Raw genomic sequence first — 22,559 nt, forward strand, 5'->3', positions numbered from 1 at the left:
TAATGTAATTTCGGTAAATTGCATTAATGAAGGTCGGCTGTAATTTAGGTAAACCCCCATTATCCATCTGCCGTACACTCCCCATTATCCAAATGGGCTAATTAATGATTAATGGGGAGAGACGGCACGAACGATCGGAAAACACGGATAACCCAAACATTCACTTAAATGTCTTGTAATGTTTATAATTCAAGTAAAAAAAAACAACATGTTATTCTTTACGCAGTTTTAAAGTATACCGGGACTAGCCGCGGTGATAACTTTTACGGGAGTCACCCGCAATGCACAATCGTGCGAAAGATCCACAGAGAAAAAATCATTCGCCTTGACCGGGATTCGAACCCGGATCCCCCGATTTCCGGTCGAGTGCTTTAGCCAACATCTTAGCAACATCTTGTCCGGTAGTGTCCGAAAATATCCGCAGGGAAGAATGACGCCTCGGTAGCTTAACTGGCTAAAGCACTCGACCGGAAATCGGGGGATCCGGGTTCGAATCCCGGTCAAGGCGAATGATTTTTTTCTGTGGATCTTTCGCACAATTCTTTACGCAGTTATTCTGTTATTTTAGAGTGCTTCCTGGACTCATTGGCAGCTCTCTTCGCCACTTCACGATATTTTTAGCAGCAATAACATGGTTGTATTCGTATTATTAATGCTCCATGTAAGGCCTGGTTTCGAAAACCACACACCTGTGGCTGTGTGATGACGGATACAGAAAAGTGGTTTGCACAAATGCTTCAAAACCACAGCTCGATGTCGGAAACTACACTGTCAGGCACCACGCCACGTAGTCGCATCTCGCACAAGTTGCCCAGGTTGCAACTGCTGCGCAGCGCATATCCGTGATCAAGGATTGCAGTCGTGCAGTGTGAGGCTTGGAAAACGGGACACAGCGCTCCTGTGAATGCAGGTAGCGCGTCATCGCTTCTGTTTTACGAAGGGGATTCTTACGTAAATAATAAGCCTGGTGCATCCTGGCATTAATGCAGTAATTCCGATGATTTTGCATCCGATTCTATTTTTTTATAAAGGTTGCGGAAAAAATTAGGCGAGAGTGAAAATCATGCACGAATAATCCGCAACACGGATAAACCACAACCTAGATAATCGGGAGTCTGCTGTACGTTTATAATGTATAAATGTATCTTAAGTATTGGGAAAAAATCTAGATGCATTAAATAAAGTTAAGTAGCTGAAAATTTAAAAAATGTGAAATGTTGCAAATTCTGGCAAATAGCCTCTGCAGTCTTTGTACATCCCACATGAAATGGGCTGCTGCAGTGAAAGGGTTATATCTTAGCTCAAATATTCGAATATCTCAAGCTTTGATTATCTCGAATACTAGAATTGCACAAAGCATATTAAATATTATTCTTCTATTTCACTTGATGAATGTATAAATAAAAAGGCATATGAATGAAAAGGTAATTTTCGATTGCACTATTCCTAAGGTATCTGTTTTTGTTGGTCGATACTGTTTAGACAGACTTGTTATATCCAAAACAAATTGATTTTTTATCATCTCAACATTATTTGAATCTTGAAATACACCGCTTTTGAATCGTGGATGGTGAAGAATAATGGCAAAAGGGAATTATTCTTCTTTTTCCAGAAATTCATACCAACTTTTAACGGGAAACAGCAAATCATTGATGAAACATTAATCATTGACGAAACAATTAATTGTTGATGAATATGCGAAAACTTCTTAGTGTCTAGGAAATCAATAATGGTATTGACTAGGGGGATAATTTAAGAAACTGTGACTGCTCTTCCACTAGCAAGTAATGTTGCTCTTTCGAAAAAATCAAGAACATCAATCAATGGCTTGATAGCATCCCACGGTGGTGGAGTTATGTCAACATTACAACAGAGGCTAGAGGCAGCCAATGTTATTGCTTGCTTCTGCTCCAGAATATGCCTCATCATTTGCAAAAGGGAGTTCCATCTTGTGGGTTCATCCTGGATGAGTTTAGTATGACAAGTGATAAAATAATTTTTCGAATGTTGGTGTGTTGATAGTATGCATTCTGTCAGGGGCCTGCATTTGTGGTCGTTGAAGACGCCGATGAGACATCCCAGTTTTTTACTGCAATTTAATGAAAATTTTGATCCTTTTTCAACTTAAATGCATCATTGCGGAGCTGTCATTTGACATAAAGAAACAAAACTGATGTCAGGGGAAGCCCGCATCAGTTTTTGAATCAGTGATAATCTTTCCAATTAGTGGAACGGTTTGGGAGCTGTAGCTGAATACATGATGGAAGGTACCTCAGAAGTTGATTTTTTTTCACCATTTTCAATATTTTGGGGGGTTTTTGGGGGTAATCCGGGGGTTTTCGCATATTTTCCCCCAATCATTTTCAGTCCCCCATGTCAAATGATACCTATTCACCACTCTTATCCGCGAATTTTATGTAGTTCGTCAACTTTCCCAAAACGGTACTGCATGTACGTAACGGCCGTCAAAGCGTTTTCTTTCAGGCTACAGCGAGAGATTTTTGCTCCCTTTAGATTCATGACTGGACTCAATGTTCATATCCTACAAAGACATGGCCCCATAGTTCAGAACGAGTAACTTTTTTCCAAGTGTGGTTGTTGCGGTGAAGTTCTAGGAGAATTCGGATCTGAAGTAATCATACGCTTCTCATTTTGTAAAAGAATCATTTGTAATATCAACACAATAGATACAGTGGAAAAAGTTAATTAATGCATAGTTGACTTTAAGTGACTGAGTATACTGATATAATTGCCTTATCAATGTTAGCACATTCATTTCTAAGCAGATTCATTCTCTGAGAGGAAATATGGAGAAGTGGCAATGGTTGTATCTTCATATCCTTGTGGATAATTACTGAGGAATCTCCATTGAGTAAAATTCCTTCTCAGAGTATCTACAATTCTCAATAAATTCTTTATGAAAGCTTTTATAACAAGTTTCCTATAGAAATGAAGAGAGTTGAAAAAAATGTCCATTTTTTAATTTAAGGTGAAGTAATTTTCCAAGATACATTTATTTAATTCTGATGATGATTATTCGACTGTGTAGCTATGCTCAGTATGGATATTATTTATTGTAATTTAACATTGTTGTGCCGTTTACCATGGAACATGTATGTACCCACCTGCTTGCTTCTTGCGTGCTGTACGCTAGCATGCCAATAATTGTGGTGCAATGTGAATTGAAAGAATTGGCTCATGTCTCGAAATCCATAGTTAATAGGTTAATGATTTTTTGGTTGGTTTCATCCAATTTCAGGGTCACTTTGTCCGTGCCCTTGGTCCCATTGGTGATCGCGAGACTGAGAATGAAGTGCTTCTGCTTGAGCACGATGTTCCTCACAGCGCCTTCTCAGAGGCTGTTCTTGCGGACCTGCCCATGTTACCCTGGATCATTACACCTGAGGTACGTTTTCAGTTGCTCAAGAGCAAAGTTTTTTTTTTTTTTCCTTTAAGGAGCTCTTGATGGAAAGGATGCTAGTTAAAATTGTAATAAAAATATGGGCGTGTATTGGTTGTAAATATATTGATAAATTTCCTCGAGTACTTACTTAGAATAAGTATGTAATGATTTACTTAATCTTGTGACTGATATCGCACAAAAAGGTACAGCTGTAGAATACTTTTTTTTATCACCTCTAGGATAAGAATTTGAGTTTTTAAACCTGCTGAAACAAAAATTTTGTGGATGTAATTTATATAATGTAATTTGGAGTCTAACCTCGCCCCGTGAATCTCATTTTTATCGTGTAATTAGAAGTCATCCTTGTCATCGGTAAATATTCAGTGTCAGAAGCAATTATTTCAAAGTGATTTATGGTGGCCTTATCTTTGACACCAACTTCATATTTCAAATTAATCTATTCTACCGAAACCACAATCTTACAAGGAGATACTTCCCTTTCTTGGACATTCCATCCTCAAATATTTTTCTTTGGGCGTTAAGCGGCACTTATTTGTTAGACTAGGGATGAATGAAACCTTCCGACGGCTGAAAATCATCTGGAGAATCACTTGCCCTTAGTCGTGAATTGCCTAGATCAGGGATGGTGAGCCTGAGTGGCACACAGAGCAATTTTCTTCTGTATGGTGCTAGGCGGCTACCTCAGACTGTCTCACTTGATGGCCTGGCACTTGAGTCGAGTGAGTTTACTTTTATGTATACAAATCAACTTTAGCACTCAATCGCCTGGAGGTTTGCCACCCTTGGCCCAGGTACTTCTCTACTCTCTGCTCTTTCTATCTGTCCCATGATTTCATCCCCTTATCAACATATCAAAGAGGGCTATCCAGACAGTAAGAGACTTTTCGTCACGGCATGCACTGGGCAGAACTAGCTCCACTCTCTTGGGGTCGGTGTGTTTCTACACTTCTACGCATTGTGCCTCTTGACGTTTTAATTCCTTGTGACGTTATATTCTAAGGTTTATGTCACCTTCCCTTCATCACTCCCAATAATTTGGTTCCTGTCTCCTCTTTGATCCAACAGAAATGGTATTTCTTTTCCATCAAAAGGTTCCTTTGGTTTACAAATGCAGTTTTGGTTGACACTGGCTGAGTGTGACATGAAAGAGGTTTTTTTGGTGTATCCTCTAAACTGTTTTAAGTCCCTATCATCCTTTTAGTGGTGTTATCTTTTTGGCTCTCTTAATGAATTTGATTTCATGATCTTGAAAATATAACTTTTACAATTCAGCCTATAATAATTCTAATGTATGTCTTGTAGTCATCGTTTTGAGTTACATTTTATCCAAGTGGGTGAATAAATTCTTGTTTAATCATATGTGTTGCTTATAAAAATTGACCTGTGATAGTTTTTTTTTCATCTATGATGTCTTTAACACCGCTTTTTTAGGGTGTCTGGTTGAAAATATTAATTTTTTTTTTTTTTTTTTTTTTTTCAGGATGAAGCTGTCAGAACGGACCTCAGGCACCTGGACATTTGCAGTGTTGATCCACCTGGCTGCACTGATATTGACGACGCCCTCCATTGTCGATATATTGATAAGCATGATGACCAAGGAGGCCAGCTTCTTGAAGTTGGAGTGCATATTGCCGATGTGTCTCATTTCATCAGGCCAGGAACGGCTATTGATAGAGAGGCTGCACTCCGTGCCACTACTGTTTATCTGGTAGATAATCGGATAGATATGGTTCCAGGTAGGTTGCTACTCTTTTTTTTTCAGCATTTCTCCTGCGTGAAAGCAGCTTTGAAAGGGTCAGCATGTATCATATATCGATGGCTAAGTTCTGACAACACGTATCTCAAAAATAACAACTTTTTCAGAGAGCAAAAAAACAATTAATATTGCTAATTGTACTCTGAAATTAAAAACCATAAGTTCATAAAACCGATAAAGAAGCATTCATTTACAGACAAAGAGTTGTTATTAGCTTGTATTTTTTTAATGTTATTACACTTTGTTTAAGATACGTGCCTCAAACTGGCCGAATTTGAGATACGTGCTGTTAGAGCTTAGCCATCGATATGTAAATGGTTGACTCAGAGTGGAGACTGAGAATGGTAGACTCAGAGTGGAGAATGGCCATAAAATGGTTACCACGCTGATATTAGTGCATGTACATATTTGTTTTAAGCTGCTGTTAATTGCCTCTTCCGATCAAAAAGAGGTATTGTATTTCCAAGTAATTTATGTTAATGTTCTTTGAGTTTTGGTGAAATTGACACAATGTCCATTCGTGATTTTCCAAAATTCAACCAAGTTTTTGTCCCAAAGTACATATTATTTCTAAAAACAATATTTTTATCCGATTATTATTATGCAGGGTTAATCCCATTCTATTGTTGATATGTTATGGAAGAGTAATACTGTAGTTAATATGTATGTTATTAAATCTTGGTTTGAGGAAGTATTATGTTGAATGTTCAGTTGTTATTCTTATTGGCCTTTCTTCCTTCGTCTTCAAGAGCTCATTTACAAATCCTAGGATATCCAATTTTTTTCAGAGTTGCTCAGCTCAAACTTGTGCTCCCTTCGTGGTGGAGAAGAGAGATTTGCCTTCTCATGTATCTGGGAAATGACAGAAGATGCAAACATTGTTAATACAAGATTCTGCAAATCCATCATTCGGTATGTTATTTCATATATATAATTAACATCTATTGCTAAAATATGATTATTTAGATGCCATGGAATGGCTCCAATTACTCTCTTCATTTTTTGGAGGTAGATTTAAATTTATGTCAAATGAAAGACTTCAGTGTACCTATCTGCATACCCTGGTTGCACAGCAAACATTCCCTCTGTTAATGAAAGGACTGATATTGGGAGAAGAATATCTTGAGTAATAAAATTGCAAAATCATACATTGCATATCTGTTTCATGCACTGGAAGTTAAATTGCAAAAAGAAGTCAATTGGATGCCAAATATCCATTGCACATACCGTCTATCTCCGAATATATTCCCCCTCTGAACATAGTCCCCCCCCCCCTAATTTTGAGGCTTCAGTTTCAGGAAAAGTTAAAAAAAAATGCGTTTGAATATAGTCCCCTCCTTTACTCCTACCGCAGGCATTTTTGGAAAAAAAGGGGGGACCAAATTCAGACATATACGGTATGTAATGCTAACTTAAGATTTTGTGATAGCCACTCAAAATACAACCAATTATAACCTACTGCACCTGATGCTGGAGGGATGAACATGTTTTTCTGAAGAAATTAACTTGTTGACTGTGTATTTCAAATGGTAAGTAATATGGAAAGGAAATATGTATTGGTTATGCAACATGTGTGTAGGGATTAAATTGTTGATTTCAAGTTTGCTGGTATTTATTTTTTTAATTATACAATTTATGAAATAGTTGAACCATGAAATGCTGTATAATTTCTATCATGTAATGGTGTCTGAAACAGCATATGCATGTATGCACTTTGTTACAAATCTTGTACACTTATTTCCGAATGTTGTGGTGTAACGCAATTTCCATTCTTTAGCCGAGCAAGCTCTAATGTGTTTGAAAACTACTTTTTCCGGGAGGTATCATAATAATGTTTCAATCGTATTGAAACTTTGAGTAAATTTTGTTCTTATGTAGTATTTTTTTACAGGTCAAGATATGCTTTGACTTATGAACAAGCACAAATACGAATTGATGATCCGTCTTCCAATGACTCTGTCACGCTTTCCCTGCGATCCTTAAACAAGCTGGCCAAGATATTAAAAAAGCGGAGAATAGAGAAAGGGTAAGATAATTCTATGATGTGATGGTGGGAGATGTTGCTTCATTACACTTTCATTAACATTTGACCTTGGTAGTGGAGTATATATTCAGTTGTTCTCTTGGGATCATTATGCATAGTGAATGATGTATGTTTAACATTTCTCTCTTGATATTGGATATTGTTAGATTGTGGAACATAAGTTAGTCCTCTCTTTTTCGAGCCCCTTCTATCGGTGCATGCAACTATTTATAGTGAGTATTATACTATAGTGAGTATATCCTCTATTGGAAATCAAATTTTCAATTAAGTTTGTGGTGTACCTATGACTGTTATTCTTAATTTTAAGATGTCACTATATTTTATCAACCCTATTCTTCATCTGCATGCATCAAACTTCATAAAAGTTAATGCATGAGTAAATGAGTTTTCTCTGAAATTTATATTGAAACTTAAAAGGTTTTTGTCATGAGTTTCATGCATATAAATAGAACATTTCCTTGGTGAGTTATTGTTGATAAGACTTTTATTTCACTCTCTATTTGTGCATTTTGTAACATTTGATATTTAACTATTGATGTTAATGAAGGATGAGTCGGTTCTTACATTTTTTTGGCTTGGGTCCAATGATGAACTCATTATCTGAATTAATGGCAAATTTAAATGAACAACCACAAGAAGTGAATGAAAATAATTTCACTATAGATGTAAATAAGCAGGCAAGCTCTGTAAAAAAAACTTAGATCGTCTCCATAATTTTATTTGCCTAGTAAAAAATTTTAAATGACATGTTGTCAAAGAATGCATGATCGACCAATATGTCACATGAAATCAGGCAGCCACTGACTCTTTCTCCAGGTTGTGTTTTAAAAATTCAACATTTTCACCATATCTGGGTCAAATCTATTCTTTTTTTGACAGAAATATTGCTTGCAGTACTGAACAGGCAGTCAGTTATAATAGTTGTGGTCGATGTCGATTTTGAAGGGCCACACGAAATATGCTTGGAGAACACAGTTTACATTCTGCACAGATACACCCATGTCTCGTATAGCGCAAGGGATGCGTTCCTTGGGGTCTTTGCGCTATACGAATTTGCGTTATACGAGAGCGTTTTAACATAGGGAAGATAGGGATGCGTTCCTGGTAGCATAGGTCTTTGGTATTGAATTTCCCCTAAAACATCTATATTCCCATAAAAAGCCTTAGAAAACATTATTTCTATAAATATTTATAGTTTAAAACATCTTTTAAGATAGTATTCACGCATTCAAAGACTTTTATTCACGTTAAAAAAAATTCTTACGTGCTTTCGAAATTCCATCCTGTCGTGCGGGTGGGCTAACATCTGCTATCTCAGGGGATCGTAATGCGTTGCCGGCAGTTGACGATTTTTAAAACTAGTCTAAAAACAACTGTTGTGTCACCCAGGCCCTTTTGTAGTTCATCGAAATGACAGGAAAATGCTACTTTAAATGCCATTTCATAGCTAGCGGAGTTTATGAATGATAATTCATTTTAATTTGAAGTCCTTTGAGTCATTATAGCAGCTACGTGAAACAGTCTTTAAATGCCTTGAAACCTGACCCAGGTTTTCCTTCCCTGAAAATGAATGAACGAGAATGCATTCTTTTCCAAAAGAATATCGTCTCGTCAACACTAGATCTAGTTGAGGGGGAAAGGAGCCACTATCAATAACAGCTTGGAGTTCATCAGAAAATGTTGTGGTTGCTGCGCTATCAACACTTGCAGATTCACCTGATATCGCCGCACTGAAAATACCTGCTTGCCGTTAAAATTCTGGAACCAACCGCTTTCACTAAATGTCTCGGAGCGATTACCACTCTCGTCTTTTTGTACTGATTCACCATGAACTTTCCGTATGTGTAGACCGCTTGGTTGAAGTTGGTGCGGCTGAGGTCACTGATATTTTAGCTTCGTCTTTATTCAAAATAAGGCATCGTGAGTTTAAACTTCCACGCAATATCGCTTTGACGCTCTCCATTTTCAAAGCAATTGACCTCTCTCAAGTCCTCTTCTAGGTTTATGGTTTTTCTTGATAAATTCTTGATTTTTCTACACGCATTCCTATTTTTTGCCATATTCTCTTGGTTTTTACTCTGTATGGCTCTATCTAAATCACCTTCTTCTGCTGAACTGTATTCCTGAGACGCAGAAGGCCTATGACTGCGGGGAGGGAACGAAGCCATTGTGTTTGAGACTCTATAGCGGACCCTTTTATGTGTTGATGCTATTCATGCGCAACTCGGCCACCGCTCCATTTCTCCCCCGTGAATACCGATGACCTTGAAGGCTTTAGCGTAGACCCTCTTCCTGGAAGTCAATCGCCCGGTAACCTACGACAGCAAAAATACGTCTCAAACCGTATTGCTGAAAAAAACTCATTTCCACTAGCCCCACGCTTAATTAACGATCTAAATTATTTATTATCATTCTGTGAAGGAGACGAGATAAATTACTTCGGTAGGCCGGCTATCTGGACCCAATGACGAGTAATACTTTTGGCAATTGCGCAGCAATGAATTTCGATTAATATTTAAACAAAAAAGAAGATTTGAGGCAAGAAATAATATAAATATGCGTAAATTGATAGAAATTACGTGTGTACTTAGCGCAAGTTCACGTTTTATCACGAGAGCGTTTAAAATTTTTGATTAGGCTACACTGCGTTGCAATGTTTCCCCGAGGAACGAATTTGCGCTATATCGAAATTGCGCTAATCGAAATTGTGCGATACGAGACATGGGTGTACATTGTTAGCATAGGACTAGGATCAATAGTGAATCTCCCCCAACTTTTGACCGCATCGTCTGTTCACAGCTCTTATAGCCTCAACACTAAACTGCTGAACACGGTGGTACAGCGACACTATGGATAAACTGAGCGGCTGTGGCGTAGCCTGCACGGTAGATACATCCGCTGCATGGGCGCCGCTGTGTACACGTCTAAGACCGCTTTCAGATGAAAGTTTTCCGCCAGCCGCCATTTGCAGCACACGGCATTGAAGACAGTCGTCTCGTATGAAAGCCACTTGAATTTCACATGAACAGTGGCTGGCGAAAAGTCTTTTCATCCAGAAAATGTAGAATTGTGTGTAGACAGCACATCGCTGGGACAGATGCCATGCCGTCAACGACGCTAGGCATCTCTAGAAACTAGTGATGGGTCGATTCCAAAATTTTATCGATTCCGAACCCGATTCCGATTCTGACATTTCGATTCCGATTCTACCGATACCGATTCCATCGATTCTGATGCCATAGGCTCCAAGAAAAATATCACTTAATTCCAGTCAACAAGAAAACTACTTTTAAAAATATTACTCTGTGAAAGAGTCAGTTGACAAAGGAATCTTTCATATCATTACTATGTAATTAAAATATAATAGCTAAATTTCAAAACAGAACATACCTGAAAAGTGGTGTTACATGATAGGTATTACTTTAGAATATTGGCACTCATAATATGTCGACAATATATATTGTTTATCGCATGATTCCATCTTTAATCAATGTTTCAAAGTTTCAGTCATTGCCTCCCTGTCACCCACTGACTCGCCCCTCAATCTCCACACCCTCGAATTGGCGTGCATCTGGCGTTTGCAAGCCAACAAGCACCCGGGTCTGAATGTATCTTGTTGAGTTAGCCCCGCCCCAATACACCCCTCCCCCGTAATATTTGGCCCTTTCAAATTCTCAAGCAGAAAATCCAATTATTCTACATGCTCAGCCAGCAGGTTTTGACGTCTCCATGTTACAGTATTACTGCCTGCAGAAAATTGCCTTTTGCTACACATGTGTGTTATTGGGCAAGTACTTTCCCACCAAAATTGCAAGATTTTGGAGACTTTGGAATTTTTATTAAAAATTATATCAACGATTTGTTGGATCTTGAATCTTGGAATGGAATGGAATTCAAGTGGACGAAGCGAACAACTATAGAACTAAACTTTAGTTTTGTAGAGCCAAAAAAAATGCTATACTTCTCACGTCATTCAATCAACCTTTAAATCTCTTGCTTTTTTAAGTTCAAGAAAGAAACTAAACGCTACAAATGAATATTACATCGGACGGACTCAGTAATAGAAAAGGCTAAAAGAGCCTTGTGGTGTGAAAACTTCCCCTACCGCACGACTCACCTCGGCGAGGGTGGAAAGGGAAAAAGGGTATCGCTTGTTGCCTTTCACGGAAACAGTTCATTTTTCTCTCTCTTAAGCATGCTGACTTAATCTCTTCACTTTACTTCAATACCCGAGGCATATTTCTTACGCGCGGGATGGTTCCGAAAAATATCCAATCCTTAGTATTTTCACTCGAGTAATGCGCTAAATGGTCTAGTCGATCTATACATAATCCTTTTTAACATCCTCAGTTTAGTGTTTTAAGTCAATGAAGACGATTATCCATGCTTAAATGACGATTTTCAGGACTAATGTTTTAAAAAACTTGAAAAATCGGCCTCAGTTACCGAGCCTCACAGGTCCGCGGCGTGTAGGTCAGCCTTGACGCGCGATTGAAAAATCACTCTTATTTCCTTCGTCGCAAACTTTTTTTTCAAGACTTCTACTTAGTACTCTTTAGAAATCTCTACTTTATATTGTGGTTCAAATTTTCCGAGTTATATTTTTCGTAAACGAAAGATAATGTCTACTTAATGTCAAATTTCACGTGAAAAACGGGTCGGCCATTTTGCGTTGTAAAACCAGACAGATGAGAGCCAGAATCTTCAAAAGTCATTGAAAGTATAGGCAAAGCACCATATCAAAGGAATATTGCATTTTTTATTCCACAAAACTCATACCAACGCAAAACCACTGGGATAAATTCAAAGATTTTTTGAGGAAAAACGATATCTCGTGTGGCATTGAAAAATTGGTCATCTTTGGGCCTCTGTATCTCACTTAAGGTTCGCATTTATGTAAAATGGCATATAAATCAATATTTGGTAATGATTTATGAGTATTTACGCTGAGTTTCAAGTCTCTATCCCCAAAAAGGTCATTTTGGACTTTATTCCAGCTTTTTCCGATTTCGGACCAGTGTGCGCCGGGTAGGAAGACGATCTGCTGCCGCGGCTGGCGTATAGGTATTCGGCGCCCACGTCGACAACTATAGTGTATTCGGCAAGCTGAAACTACCAGGCCAAGGCATTAGAATGACTTATCGGCTTTAAAAACTGCATTATTACATGAGTTCATGATAGCGCTTCCTGTCGGCAGATTGCTGGACCTACTAGCCTCGAATGCTCTGTAACCTTAACTATTCGACTCGACATCTGTAATGCTATTCGAAACGCTCGAGTCGAGTACCAACTACTCAATCGACTTGAATTTTCGAGTACTCGCACATCCCAAGAAGATGTGTGTTTTGTTATTACGGTTACGTGGCGCGAAAATTCAAATGACTATTGGAAATGCGGTCGTATATTTTGTTGTTTGAAGTACTGCTGGAATCAGAATCGATTTTTCGCCTTGGCAAGTACTCGTTTTCGATTCCGGTTCTTGGCCGAGAATTGAGGAATCGAACCGACCCATCACTAATAGAAACCTATCGTAATTCGAAAGAACGGTGCCATGCCATGGATGGCAGGCAGCGAAAAGTCTGCTCGTCTAAAAGCGGCTGTGACTGCGGAAATGCTACAATGCTAGCGAGAGCGACAAATTGACGAACCCTTAAATGCATGTGCTAACAAGCAACTCTCGAAAGGAAAAAAGTTGGAGGAAAGTAATGTATATTTATGCATTTTTAAAAATCTTATTTTCACTGCAAATCTAATTATTACGATTATGAATTACTTCCGGAGTAATTATGAGGATAACCAATTTTTAGAGCTTCAATGGTTTGAAATATACATCCAATATTTTGTTAGGTAATTGTTATCTAATAATTACGTAAAAATGTGCCATGATTGCCGAGGCAAAGACGAGCTCTTGCCAACATTAATAAAAAGTATTTCAACTGTTTCATGTTTGCCTAGCCCAGTTTTGTCAAAGCAAACCTTTAAAAAGTTTAAACTTAGTAGGCATCAGCCGCCGTGGCCTGTGATGGAACTCAAAAGGTGTTCGGCCGCCACCGCGGTAGCCAACTGCTGCACAGGTTGTGGCGCCACCAGTCAGGTCACTCGGGTGCATGTGGACTGTGAGCTGCTCAGGTGTGTGGCGGCCTTCATTGCCGTCTGATGACATTGTTATAATGCAACAACGAAAAGTAGATTGAACACACAAAAGAGTTTTAAAGCATTGCCAATAATGCTCTCTTACAATACAGTATTTAAGTTGTGATTGAAAACTGAAAGAATCTTGTGCAAGACACAGGCCATGGCCTTGAACATGCTGCAGACAATAAAGGATTTGGCTGCCTAATTCAAATCCTCGCCACCATTCCTATGTGACCGATTCTCTATGCCGATTCCACAGGCCAAGAACTGGCAGTACCGAGATCCGGGTACTGGAACCGACTCATCTCTAATGTTTATGTCGTTAGGGAGTTGTTAATGGGAGTGGGAGATTGTTGAGGAGAAAAAATGGGAAAGTTGGTGGAAGTACTGAGTCAAATGGATGCTGTATCCTGAAGAAAATTACGAGGATTATGAACAAAGCGAATGTCTGACATTACAATTTGTTACAAATAAACACCCTTGCGGTGAACTTAATTCATCAGTTTAGATTGTTGGGGGAAAACTTATTCTTTCTCTTGTTTTCTTTGTTTGTAGTGCTCTGGTGTTGGCCTCACCAGAAGTAAGGTTTCATGTTGACAGTGAGACTCATGATCCAGTGGAGGTTGTGGTGAAGGCTCTTCGTGATACCAATTCCATGGTTGAAGAGTTTATGTTGCTGGCTAACATCTCGGTAGCCACACACTTACTGGAGCATTTCCCAGCCTGTGCACTCCTGAGGCGTCATCCTCAGCCGCCAAAGGATAACTTTGCTCCTCTCATCAAAGCAGCTCGTAATAGGGTGTGTAGTTCCTTTCATGTGTTAGAGTTCAAATTTTTTTAACTTGATGCCTTGATTTCTAGAGTGAATTCTCAAGCTTAAATATGAGAGATGTTTGAAGTTGACAATGAATATTTTTGTCTAGGATTTGGATATTGACATTGACACCAACAAGGCTCTGGCGGTGTCCCTTGATGAGGCAGCCAGGAAAGCAAAGGAGGAGCAGGATAATCCTTACCTAGGGACAATGCTCAGGATATTGGCCACCCGTTGCATGATGCAGGCCGTGTACTTCAGCAGTGGCATGCTGCAAGTCGAGGACTACGTCCACTATGGCCTGGCTGTGCCTCTGTACACCCACTTCACCTCGCCCATTAGAAGGTTTGAAAGTTCATCTAATTATTCATGCAATTGCTTTCATCATTGCCCTTGACTGTTGTTAGTTGGCTAGTTGGTGGAACTTGTGTTATATCCATCAAATGAGATGTAATTAATGACAATCGATTGAATAGATAACAAGGAATACATATTTTTAGGTTGTGATTGTTTCCTAATGAAATTTTATTTTATGGATATAACTTCTCTATATATTCACAGTAAAATAGTAATTGTAGCTTCTATTGATATTGTTATTTAGTAAAATTATTTCAATCTTTGTTTATGTTATTACTGTAGAAGCCCCATGTTAAGACTATGGCCTACAGTCAAATGCTCAAATTAGCTGAGGATGGCCAAGGAACATTACCAAATCCTATGATTATGTCTATATGAAAACAATCTTCTTAAATGAGCACATTAACTATGGTAACTCAGCAAAAAGACAAACTTTGTTTTTACATTCTCTGTTGATGGCATGTAATACCAAGTATTAATTTTTTATACCCCTATGGAGGTCAACTGTTCATTTTGAATGTTTATGAAAAGCCCTTAAGTATACGTACTTCTTAACTAATTATTAATACCTCATGAGTCTGTGCCATTTATTGTTCTTTTTTTGTCTTAGCAACCTATTTTTCATGTTTGTATCATCAGTTCATATAAAAATTATCGTACTAATGCCAGTAGGTGGTTTTGTTTATCGCATCATTTGATAGCTGTACCTTTCTTTGAGTTCATCTATTTCAATTTAATTCAGTTTTGAGCAACATAGGCTTGGTTTTTGACTTGATACAATTATACTTCCAAGAATTCAAGGAGATATTCCACAGATGGTTTTTTATAAACAAACAAACTACTTCTAGGCAAGAGCCGTCGCTGAAGACAGGCTCCGCCATTTTGTTATATATCTATGATTATTGATGAAACAAAATCTTTAAAAAACCTTCAAATGGAAGAATAAGAAGTGTCAATGAAGATGTTATAACAGTTTTGTCCATAAAACTATTCATGAAACCACTGCACGACGACTAAGTTGGCGATTTTCAGAAAAAATCGAGGTTGGTCGTTTTTCGCTAAATTTGTTCAACTTTGACCTCACATATATTGTTAACGTGAAAACGCGGGAAAGAAATAATCTGGAAAGTTATGCAAAATTTATTTGTGAATATGTATGCGAAGTTTCAACTTCCTAGCTCAAAAAAATCGTTTTTGAGGTTTTGGCGAGCTTTTTTTCGATTCTAGCCCACTGTGCGTCCCTTCTGCATCCTTTCTTCGCGGAACCCTTTGTAGGCGTTTCCCTTTCTCAGCTGGCAACCTTGCCTCCTAACCCGACCTAGACCATTCTGTGTGTCATCGGACAACTCTTGGCGGCCGCTCTGTAGGTTTATCAACTTAGGAACAAGGTCTTGTAACCCATCCAGTTCGTATTTTGACTTACTGTATTCGGGAAGATATCAAACCTCGATTGCGTCGTGCCGCATTCTTCTGTTGAGAAACTGAAACGAATTTAAACATATTTCCGCGTAATTTAATCATGTTTATTAAATACTGTTTTTTCCGATGATTCCTAAAAGAAACGTTGATACGAACTTCGTTATTACGAACCTCCGGTTTTTCGGTCCCGCGAACTTCGTAATAACGAGATTCTACTATAATACTAATTGTAGAATGTTATCTCATTAACTTCTACTGTTCCTTTAAAGGAGAAGCAATGCAATGCTTCCATGCTACTAAATCCCTTTAAGATCTTCATCTTACAAGGAGACAACGCCAAAGTGATGTTCGGGATCTGGATGCGGATGTTATTTTCTAAAACTATATAGGTAAGATAGAAAAAAAGGTCTCGGCTTTCTTCCACATAGGCCCGGGTTCGGGAGATATTCGCATGTAAAGATTTCGCGCAGCATGACCGCCCTTGAGTAAGCGCTCCCTCTCATCTACGGCCGTGGCGGTTCAGTCTAAGGTGTTAATCCTCTAACTTGTTGTTGATATCCCGGGTTCGAGTGCCAGTGTCGGCAATATTTTCTCTCTCTTCTAATTTTTGAAATCACTGTTGCATTTTATCGCCATTCGTTTTATTTAGTTACTTCGCGAATTTTTTAAATTTAATATCAATTAATGGATTTTAAACGAAACTCCGAATTGTGCCCTACCTTGCGAATTAGAGGACGTATACAATGACTTACACGCAAATTTCCGGGGAATTTGATCATCCTCACCCTAGCCATGGCTCCCACAGCCTCTTCGTATATTCGTAATCTCAAGTCTTTCTTCTCTACATATAAACACAATTGCCTAACCTCACATTCAGTTACTGGCCCTAACCAGTTTCCCCTCCTACCCATCCAGTGCAATTCCAGCAGCCTATTCAAGCCGCTTTCGAGGTCTTCTTTGTTTACCTTTCGCACCCGTTTCCACACAATTGGACCTCGGCACCTTATTCAGGGATTATCGAGGGTCAGCTGTGGACGGAGGGTTGTTGGGACGGAAGTCTTTGGAGGACGCTAGAAGGTAGGTCATAAGGTAGACATGGTGAGTGGAAGGACATTCTGTTGTAAGGATCGAGATTTTTTGGGCAGACAGTGGGTGGGCTTTGAAGAAAATCTAATGGAGGGAATGCCCAGTGGAAATGACATTTTGAATAAAAAAACATTGAAGCCGGAAAATACTGGTGCTTCAGAAACGGAAAAAAGACATTGAAAGTGGAGACACGCGTCAAAAACCGGGGAACGATTCATGAATAGATGTACAATCGGTTAATTGATGCGAGGCAGAGGTGTGCATCGGTGCATGTGATGAGCACATTACACGGAAATTTGCGTGTAAGTCATTGTATACGTCCTCTAATTCGCAAGGTAGGGCACAATTCGGAGTTTCGTTTAAAATCCATTAATTGATATTAAATTTAAAAAATTCGCGAAGTAACTAAATAAAACGAATGGCGATAAAATGCAACAGTGATTTCAAAAATTAGAAGAGAGAAAAAATATTGCCGACACTGGCACTCGAACCCGGGATATCAACAACAAGTTAGAGGATTAACACCTTAGACTGAACCGCCACGGCCGTAGATGAGAGGGAGCGCTTACTCAAGGGCGGTCATGCTGCGCGAAATCTTTACATGCGAATAGAATATCTCCCGAACCCGGGCCTATTTGGAAGAAAGCCGTGACCTTTTTTTCTATCTTACCTATATACTTTTAGAAAATAACATCCGCATCCAGATCCCGAACATCACTTTGGCGTTGTCTCCTTGTTAGTATTCATTATGTGGCAACCGACTGTTACTATTTGTAATGACTCTTGAGGGAGGAGAGAGGTATACTTCATCTGCTCTCTTCCTGTGCTGTGCTCTTGAGCTAGCTGTGCTTCCCAAACTATCTCAAAGTGTATTCAGAGTGAGTGTAAATTGTTTGGTCAAATGTAATTTCAGTAGACACCCAGCATTAGTAATTTCTATCATAATTTTCCATTCTTGGAGAATGGTTTTACACTTTTTTTAGCATTAAATACATATATTCATTTACCACAAGTTAATGAAGTTAATGGTTTGAGGTGTTACTTTATGGGATTTATTCATATTGAATGAAAATTAAACTATGTTTTTCCACATAAAATATTTATTAGATCACTACCATGGTTTCAACGGAATATTTTATGTGGAAAAACATAGTTTAATTTCCATTCAATCCAAGTGAATGATTTCTTCTTCCATTCAAGTGTATGGTGCGTTGCTTGTCAGTTGAAAATTCTCTTTCTTTAAGTGACTACATTTTTATATTGTTTGCTGCCATGGTTTTTGACTCCTCTGATTCACACTTTATTATTCATGTGAAAGCCTGAAAATCAAAAACTCTCTTGCTCGTAAACGAGTGTGGAAGAGCTGTGATGACCATTGTCGTATTGAATCATTTTTTCTCTCCTTTTCCATTTCAGGTATGCTGATGTAATTGTGCATCGCCTCCTTGCTGCAAGTATTGGTGCTGATGTTGCTCACCCGGATATACTTGACAAACGAAAATCTCACAACCTGTGCCACAACCTCAATTATCGGAACCGCATGGCCCAGTACGCAGGCAGGGCATCAGTTGCACTCCACACTCACGTGAGCTCTTTGCTTTCAAAGCTTTCCTTTTGCATTAAGTGTTACGATCCACGTATTGATGATCATCTGATTATCCAAAAAGTGAATATGCAGTGAAACATCCGAAACACTTAACAGTGAAACCAAACGTCGTCTATTGATGACGTGCCGGACTCAGCCCTGGTCCGAGTGTCATCTATAGATGACAGACGACTGCACTCAGCAGACACAACCTTGTAAACTCTGTCCTTTGCTTTCCCTTTGCTTAGCGGTCTCGGATCTTCTCAAACATCGGCAGTAGCTTCTCAGGCATCTGCAGTTTGCTTCCGTTTTGATTTCGACCTTTCCTATATTACGGGCGCCCTTCGAAAGTTTGTGCACTTGTTTACGAAGTAATTTTCACTTAATTGTGTTTTTGGTGTTGTAAATAATGTCTCTATTCTCTTCTTTTCAATATTTATCTACTAATCAATTGCCAATCATGGTCTACTTCAATTGGCATAAAAAAATTACCAATGGTTTTTATTATTTTAGCTCTAGACTCATGGAAAGGAATTCCTTGATACAAGAAAGTTCTCTTAAATTGTGTTCCAAATTTTTTACTCTGAAATTTTTTTATTGATTACGAAGAATTACTACTTTTATATTTTAAAAATAAAACTAAATCTTGTTAGACATCTCGTGCAATTGGAAGTCAGAATAGATTAATTTTAGAATGAAGTGCTCCCCACTTTGTGGCAATCTTTCAGATGCAGATAATATAATGCTTTTGAATTCCTATCTCCTCTATCAGAGGTCTGGCTCACAAAAACTGAGCTAGAGCTCATTCAGGTTATCTATAAAAGACACCCTTGCCAAAGGTCAAACTAGAAGACATTAGCCTTTATCACGGGGCCCTTCTTTCTTATCAATGAATTTGCATTTTCCGAGGAATTTTCTAAAAGAGGAGCAATAGAAGGTCCAAAAACAATGCAGACAGTGCAGACAATAAGACCCTTGTCACCTCCTCAATTGCCCTGAAGAACCTGGCCTCTGCTTGGATGCTTGCTTCCAAGATCATCACTGGTGCAATACAGTGAATTTTATAGTGGAGCGTTGTTATGCACTTTAGTGTACACAATTATGCTTCAAATCTTTAAATATGTCTCATAATATGACTAACACCTAATGATTTTATTGTTTATCGCATGTACACCGTAAGAACATGGCTCATAGCGGTCAGGAAATGTCAGGGAAATAAAAATCAGGGCTAGGAGTCATGGATATGACTGGAAAATTAGGTCATACGTGCATAGTTAACGCAAAACTTCAGAGGAGCATCAAAATGATGAAAATCATGGTTGAATGCTCAGAGCATTTGGGTGGCAAGGTGAGCGTTTTGTTGGCTCCTTGGCCTTTTGTCAGCACATCCCAGTGTCAATTTGGTGCCTTTTGACTTAATTTCTGCTGCTGCTACTGTTACTGCTTGATTTATTTACATGCATATATGTATGTGTATCTACCCTGCTGCATTGATTTGCAAAATCCAATGTGCAACTGATTTGCTGTTGATATAAATTCAGGGGAAAAAATTGGATGGGTAATCAGGGAAAAGTATGGGAAATTGAAAATGGAAAGCTATAAAGAACCCTGAACATAAGTAAGGACGGACATTTTCTTATATGTACATATGTGCATATATGTAGCCCTGGATTGACCATAGTTGCACTTGCCACGTGTGCGTAGTCTACCATCAATACATATGTGTGTACTCTTGCAGTATGGGTTTCTTGTAACTTAGAACTCCTTGTTGGATGTTTAATATTTTTTTAATTTCATCAGAATGCCTGCCTAATTATTTTCTAGGTCATACGCAATAAAGATTGTTTTTGAGCGCATGCAGTTCATTTGCATGAAGAATCTGCAGGAAATAAGGTTGTTTTCTCTCTATATTTCAGCTGTTCTTCCGAGAGAGAGTGCAAGATGAAGAAGGCCATATCCTTTTTGTGCGCCGTAATGCTCTTCAGGTCTTGATTCCAAAATATGGCCTGGAGGGCACGTTGTATTTGGGTGCTGCAGAGAGTAAAACTGGCAATCCGAAGAAAATTTCCACGAGTGATCCAAGCTCTATTCCTGCTCCTGTTTTCACATTTAACGAAGAGGTCAGTCATTGAATGGTGTTTGAATGATTACTCAAAGTATCATAGTCCTGTGCATCCATTTGAAGTTTTGTCAAAGCTCCCCCCCCCAACTTTCCAACCAAATTCCAAAATAAATGTCACTGGCAGATTGACGACCCATTCAGTTACTGATGGATCCCTCTTTATTGCATAAATGGAACCATTGGCGAGGGACATCATGCTGCATCTGAGCCATAGTATCAACAGAAATTGATTGATTAACCATATTTTATTGCTCCAAACATGTTAGTTTAAATTTTACTGTTTGTGTAATTGGAAGGAACATACTTTTCCAGTTTTTTTCAATCAATTTCTACCTTTTGAGATGCCAGCCATGAAGCATCCAAGTTCTCAAGCTGTCAGTATTTAAAAGAATTTGCTTTTTAGTGTAGCTGGTCTCATATTAAGATTCATAATGAAATGATGAGAGGGTAAAGTGCATATTCATTTGATAACACTCCTGATTTTTGTGCCTGATTTCTTCTCGTTTTGCATGGGTGAGAAGATTTTTGTGGATATTGTAAACGGTTCATCTCTTCTCTGTCAAGTGATATTTCTCTACAGTTTTTTTTTCTTCTGGTGTACATGAGTTATGTACTTCTTCAAAAGATAATCTTTGAATGTTTGATTCCCTTTATTATACAGTACTCTCTCCTCATTACGAAGTTCATGGGACTGAAAAACCAGAGGTACATTAGAGCGAAGTTCATGAGAACGTTTCTTTTTGGAATCATCACAAAAAAAGTACCTTGCTATAGTTTCTTGTCTCTTCAATCTGTCGTATGATGTATGCATTTTTGGTAGTCATGTGTATACGTAATATGTATACACAATGAAATTATGCACAAGTATATAAAAAACAAGCTCAATCATTTGATTTTACGAATAGAAGAATGTGGGTAATTGTCATTAATCCCAGCACTTCCTCGATCATATCATTTATAATAAATGAAATAATGCGTAACTGTAATTAAACTGTGGAACAATTACAATACCAGGGATAGCTCGAGGGAGATGGAATTGACAAAAGATGGATCTGAAATGACAATAACTTCTTATCATTTAAACAAAATTAAGCAATTATGGCACTCTCTAGAATTTTTTGCGACTATAGAGGTAAATTTCATACAAAATAATAACACCTTAAAATATTCTCGTTTGGCTTTTAAGTCATCTGCTTGATAAGTGATCTTAGGGAAAACGATTTTCAAATGCTTAGGTCTTGCCCTCTGAATTCATTTGGCAGTATCTTATCATCTTCCCATAGGCATGACCATCTGGCGTCAACAACTTCCACGTGTGAAACACAAACTCTGTGGCTGCTGCATTACGCAATTTAGGGTTGATATTTTCCAGAAAACAGAAGTCATACAAACAAGATGCATTCCAAGACCTTGTTCGTGAGTTGATTAACTTTGCAAGGCATTGAAGAGTGTGGTTATCCTGCAGAATGAATCGATGCATTATAGTGTGGTCTAATCTCACAATTGTGACGAACACATCTGCTATGGGTGTGATGCATCTAGAAAAAAATTCACTGTCCAAGGGAAGGAAGAACAGGCGAAACGCTGAAAGATTCCTGACTTCTCCACGGATTAATTGATCCTTTACGCCACACTGCATCGCATCATCCAACTTTGAAAGTGCCGAATTTGAAATTTTTAGCACGCTTGAAGTTTTCGAATGTTCATATCTCGTAAATGGAACGCTCGTTGGAAGAGGACTTAGTGTACGTTCAATTAACAAGTGGTAATGATTGGGTCACTATGATTCCACGGGAATGAAGGTTATTACATGATGC

General features: G+C 38.4%; 1 protein-coding gene across 1 annotated transcript in view; it reads left to right on the top strand.

The window, feature by feature from the left end:
* The window catches only part of LOC124155216 (exosome complex exonuclease RRP44), a 47,022-nt gene that overhangs the window by 17,584 nt on the left and 6,879 nt on the right, over nt 1-22,559 (top strand). Inside the window, exons 10-17 of the mRNA XM_046528935.1 lie at nt 3,260-3,406; nt 4,905-5,160; nt 5,969-6,092; nt 7,072-7,206; nt 13,915-14,158; nt 14,283-14,518; nt 18,452-18,620; nt 20,537-20,740. Of these exons, the coding sequence (XP_046384891.1) occupies nt 3,260-3,406; nt 4,905-5,160; nt 5,969-6,092; nt 7,072-7,206; nt 13,915-14,158; nt 14,283-14,518; nt 18,452-18,620; nt 20,537-20,740 (1,515 nt within the window). The remainder of the gene's footprint in view (nt 1-3,259; nt 3,407-4,904; nt 5,161-5,968; nt 6,093-7,071; nt 7,207-13,914; nt 14,159-14,282; nt 14,519-18,451; nt 18,621-20,536; nt 20,741-22,559) is intronic.

The sequence above is a fragment of the Ischnura elegans genome, chromosome 1 (assembly GCF_921293095.1).
Source record: "Ischnura elegans chromosome 1, ioIscEleg1.1, whole genome shotgun sequence".
NCBI classification, from domain to species: Eukaryota; Metazoa; Arthropoda; class Insecta; order Odonata; family Coenagrionidae; genus Ischnura; species Ischnura elegans.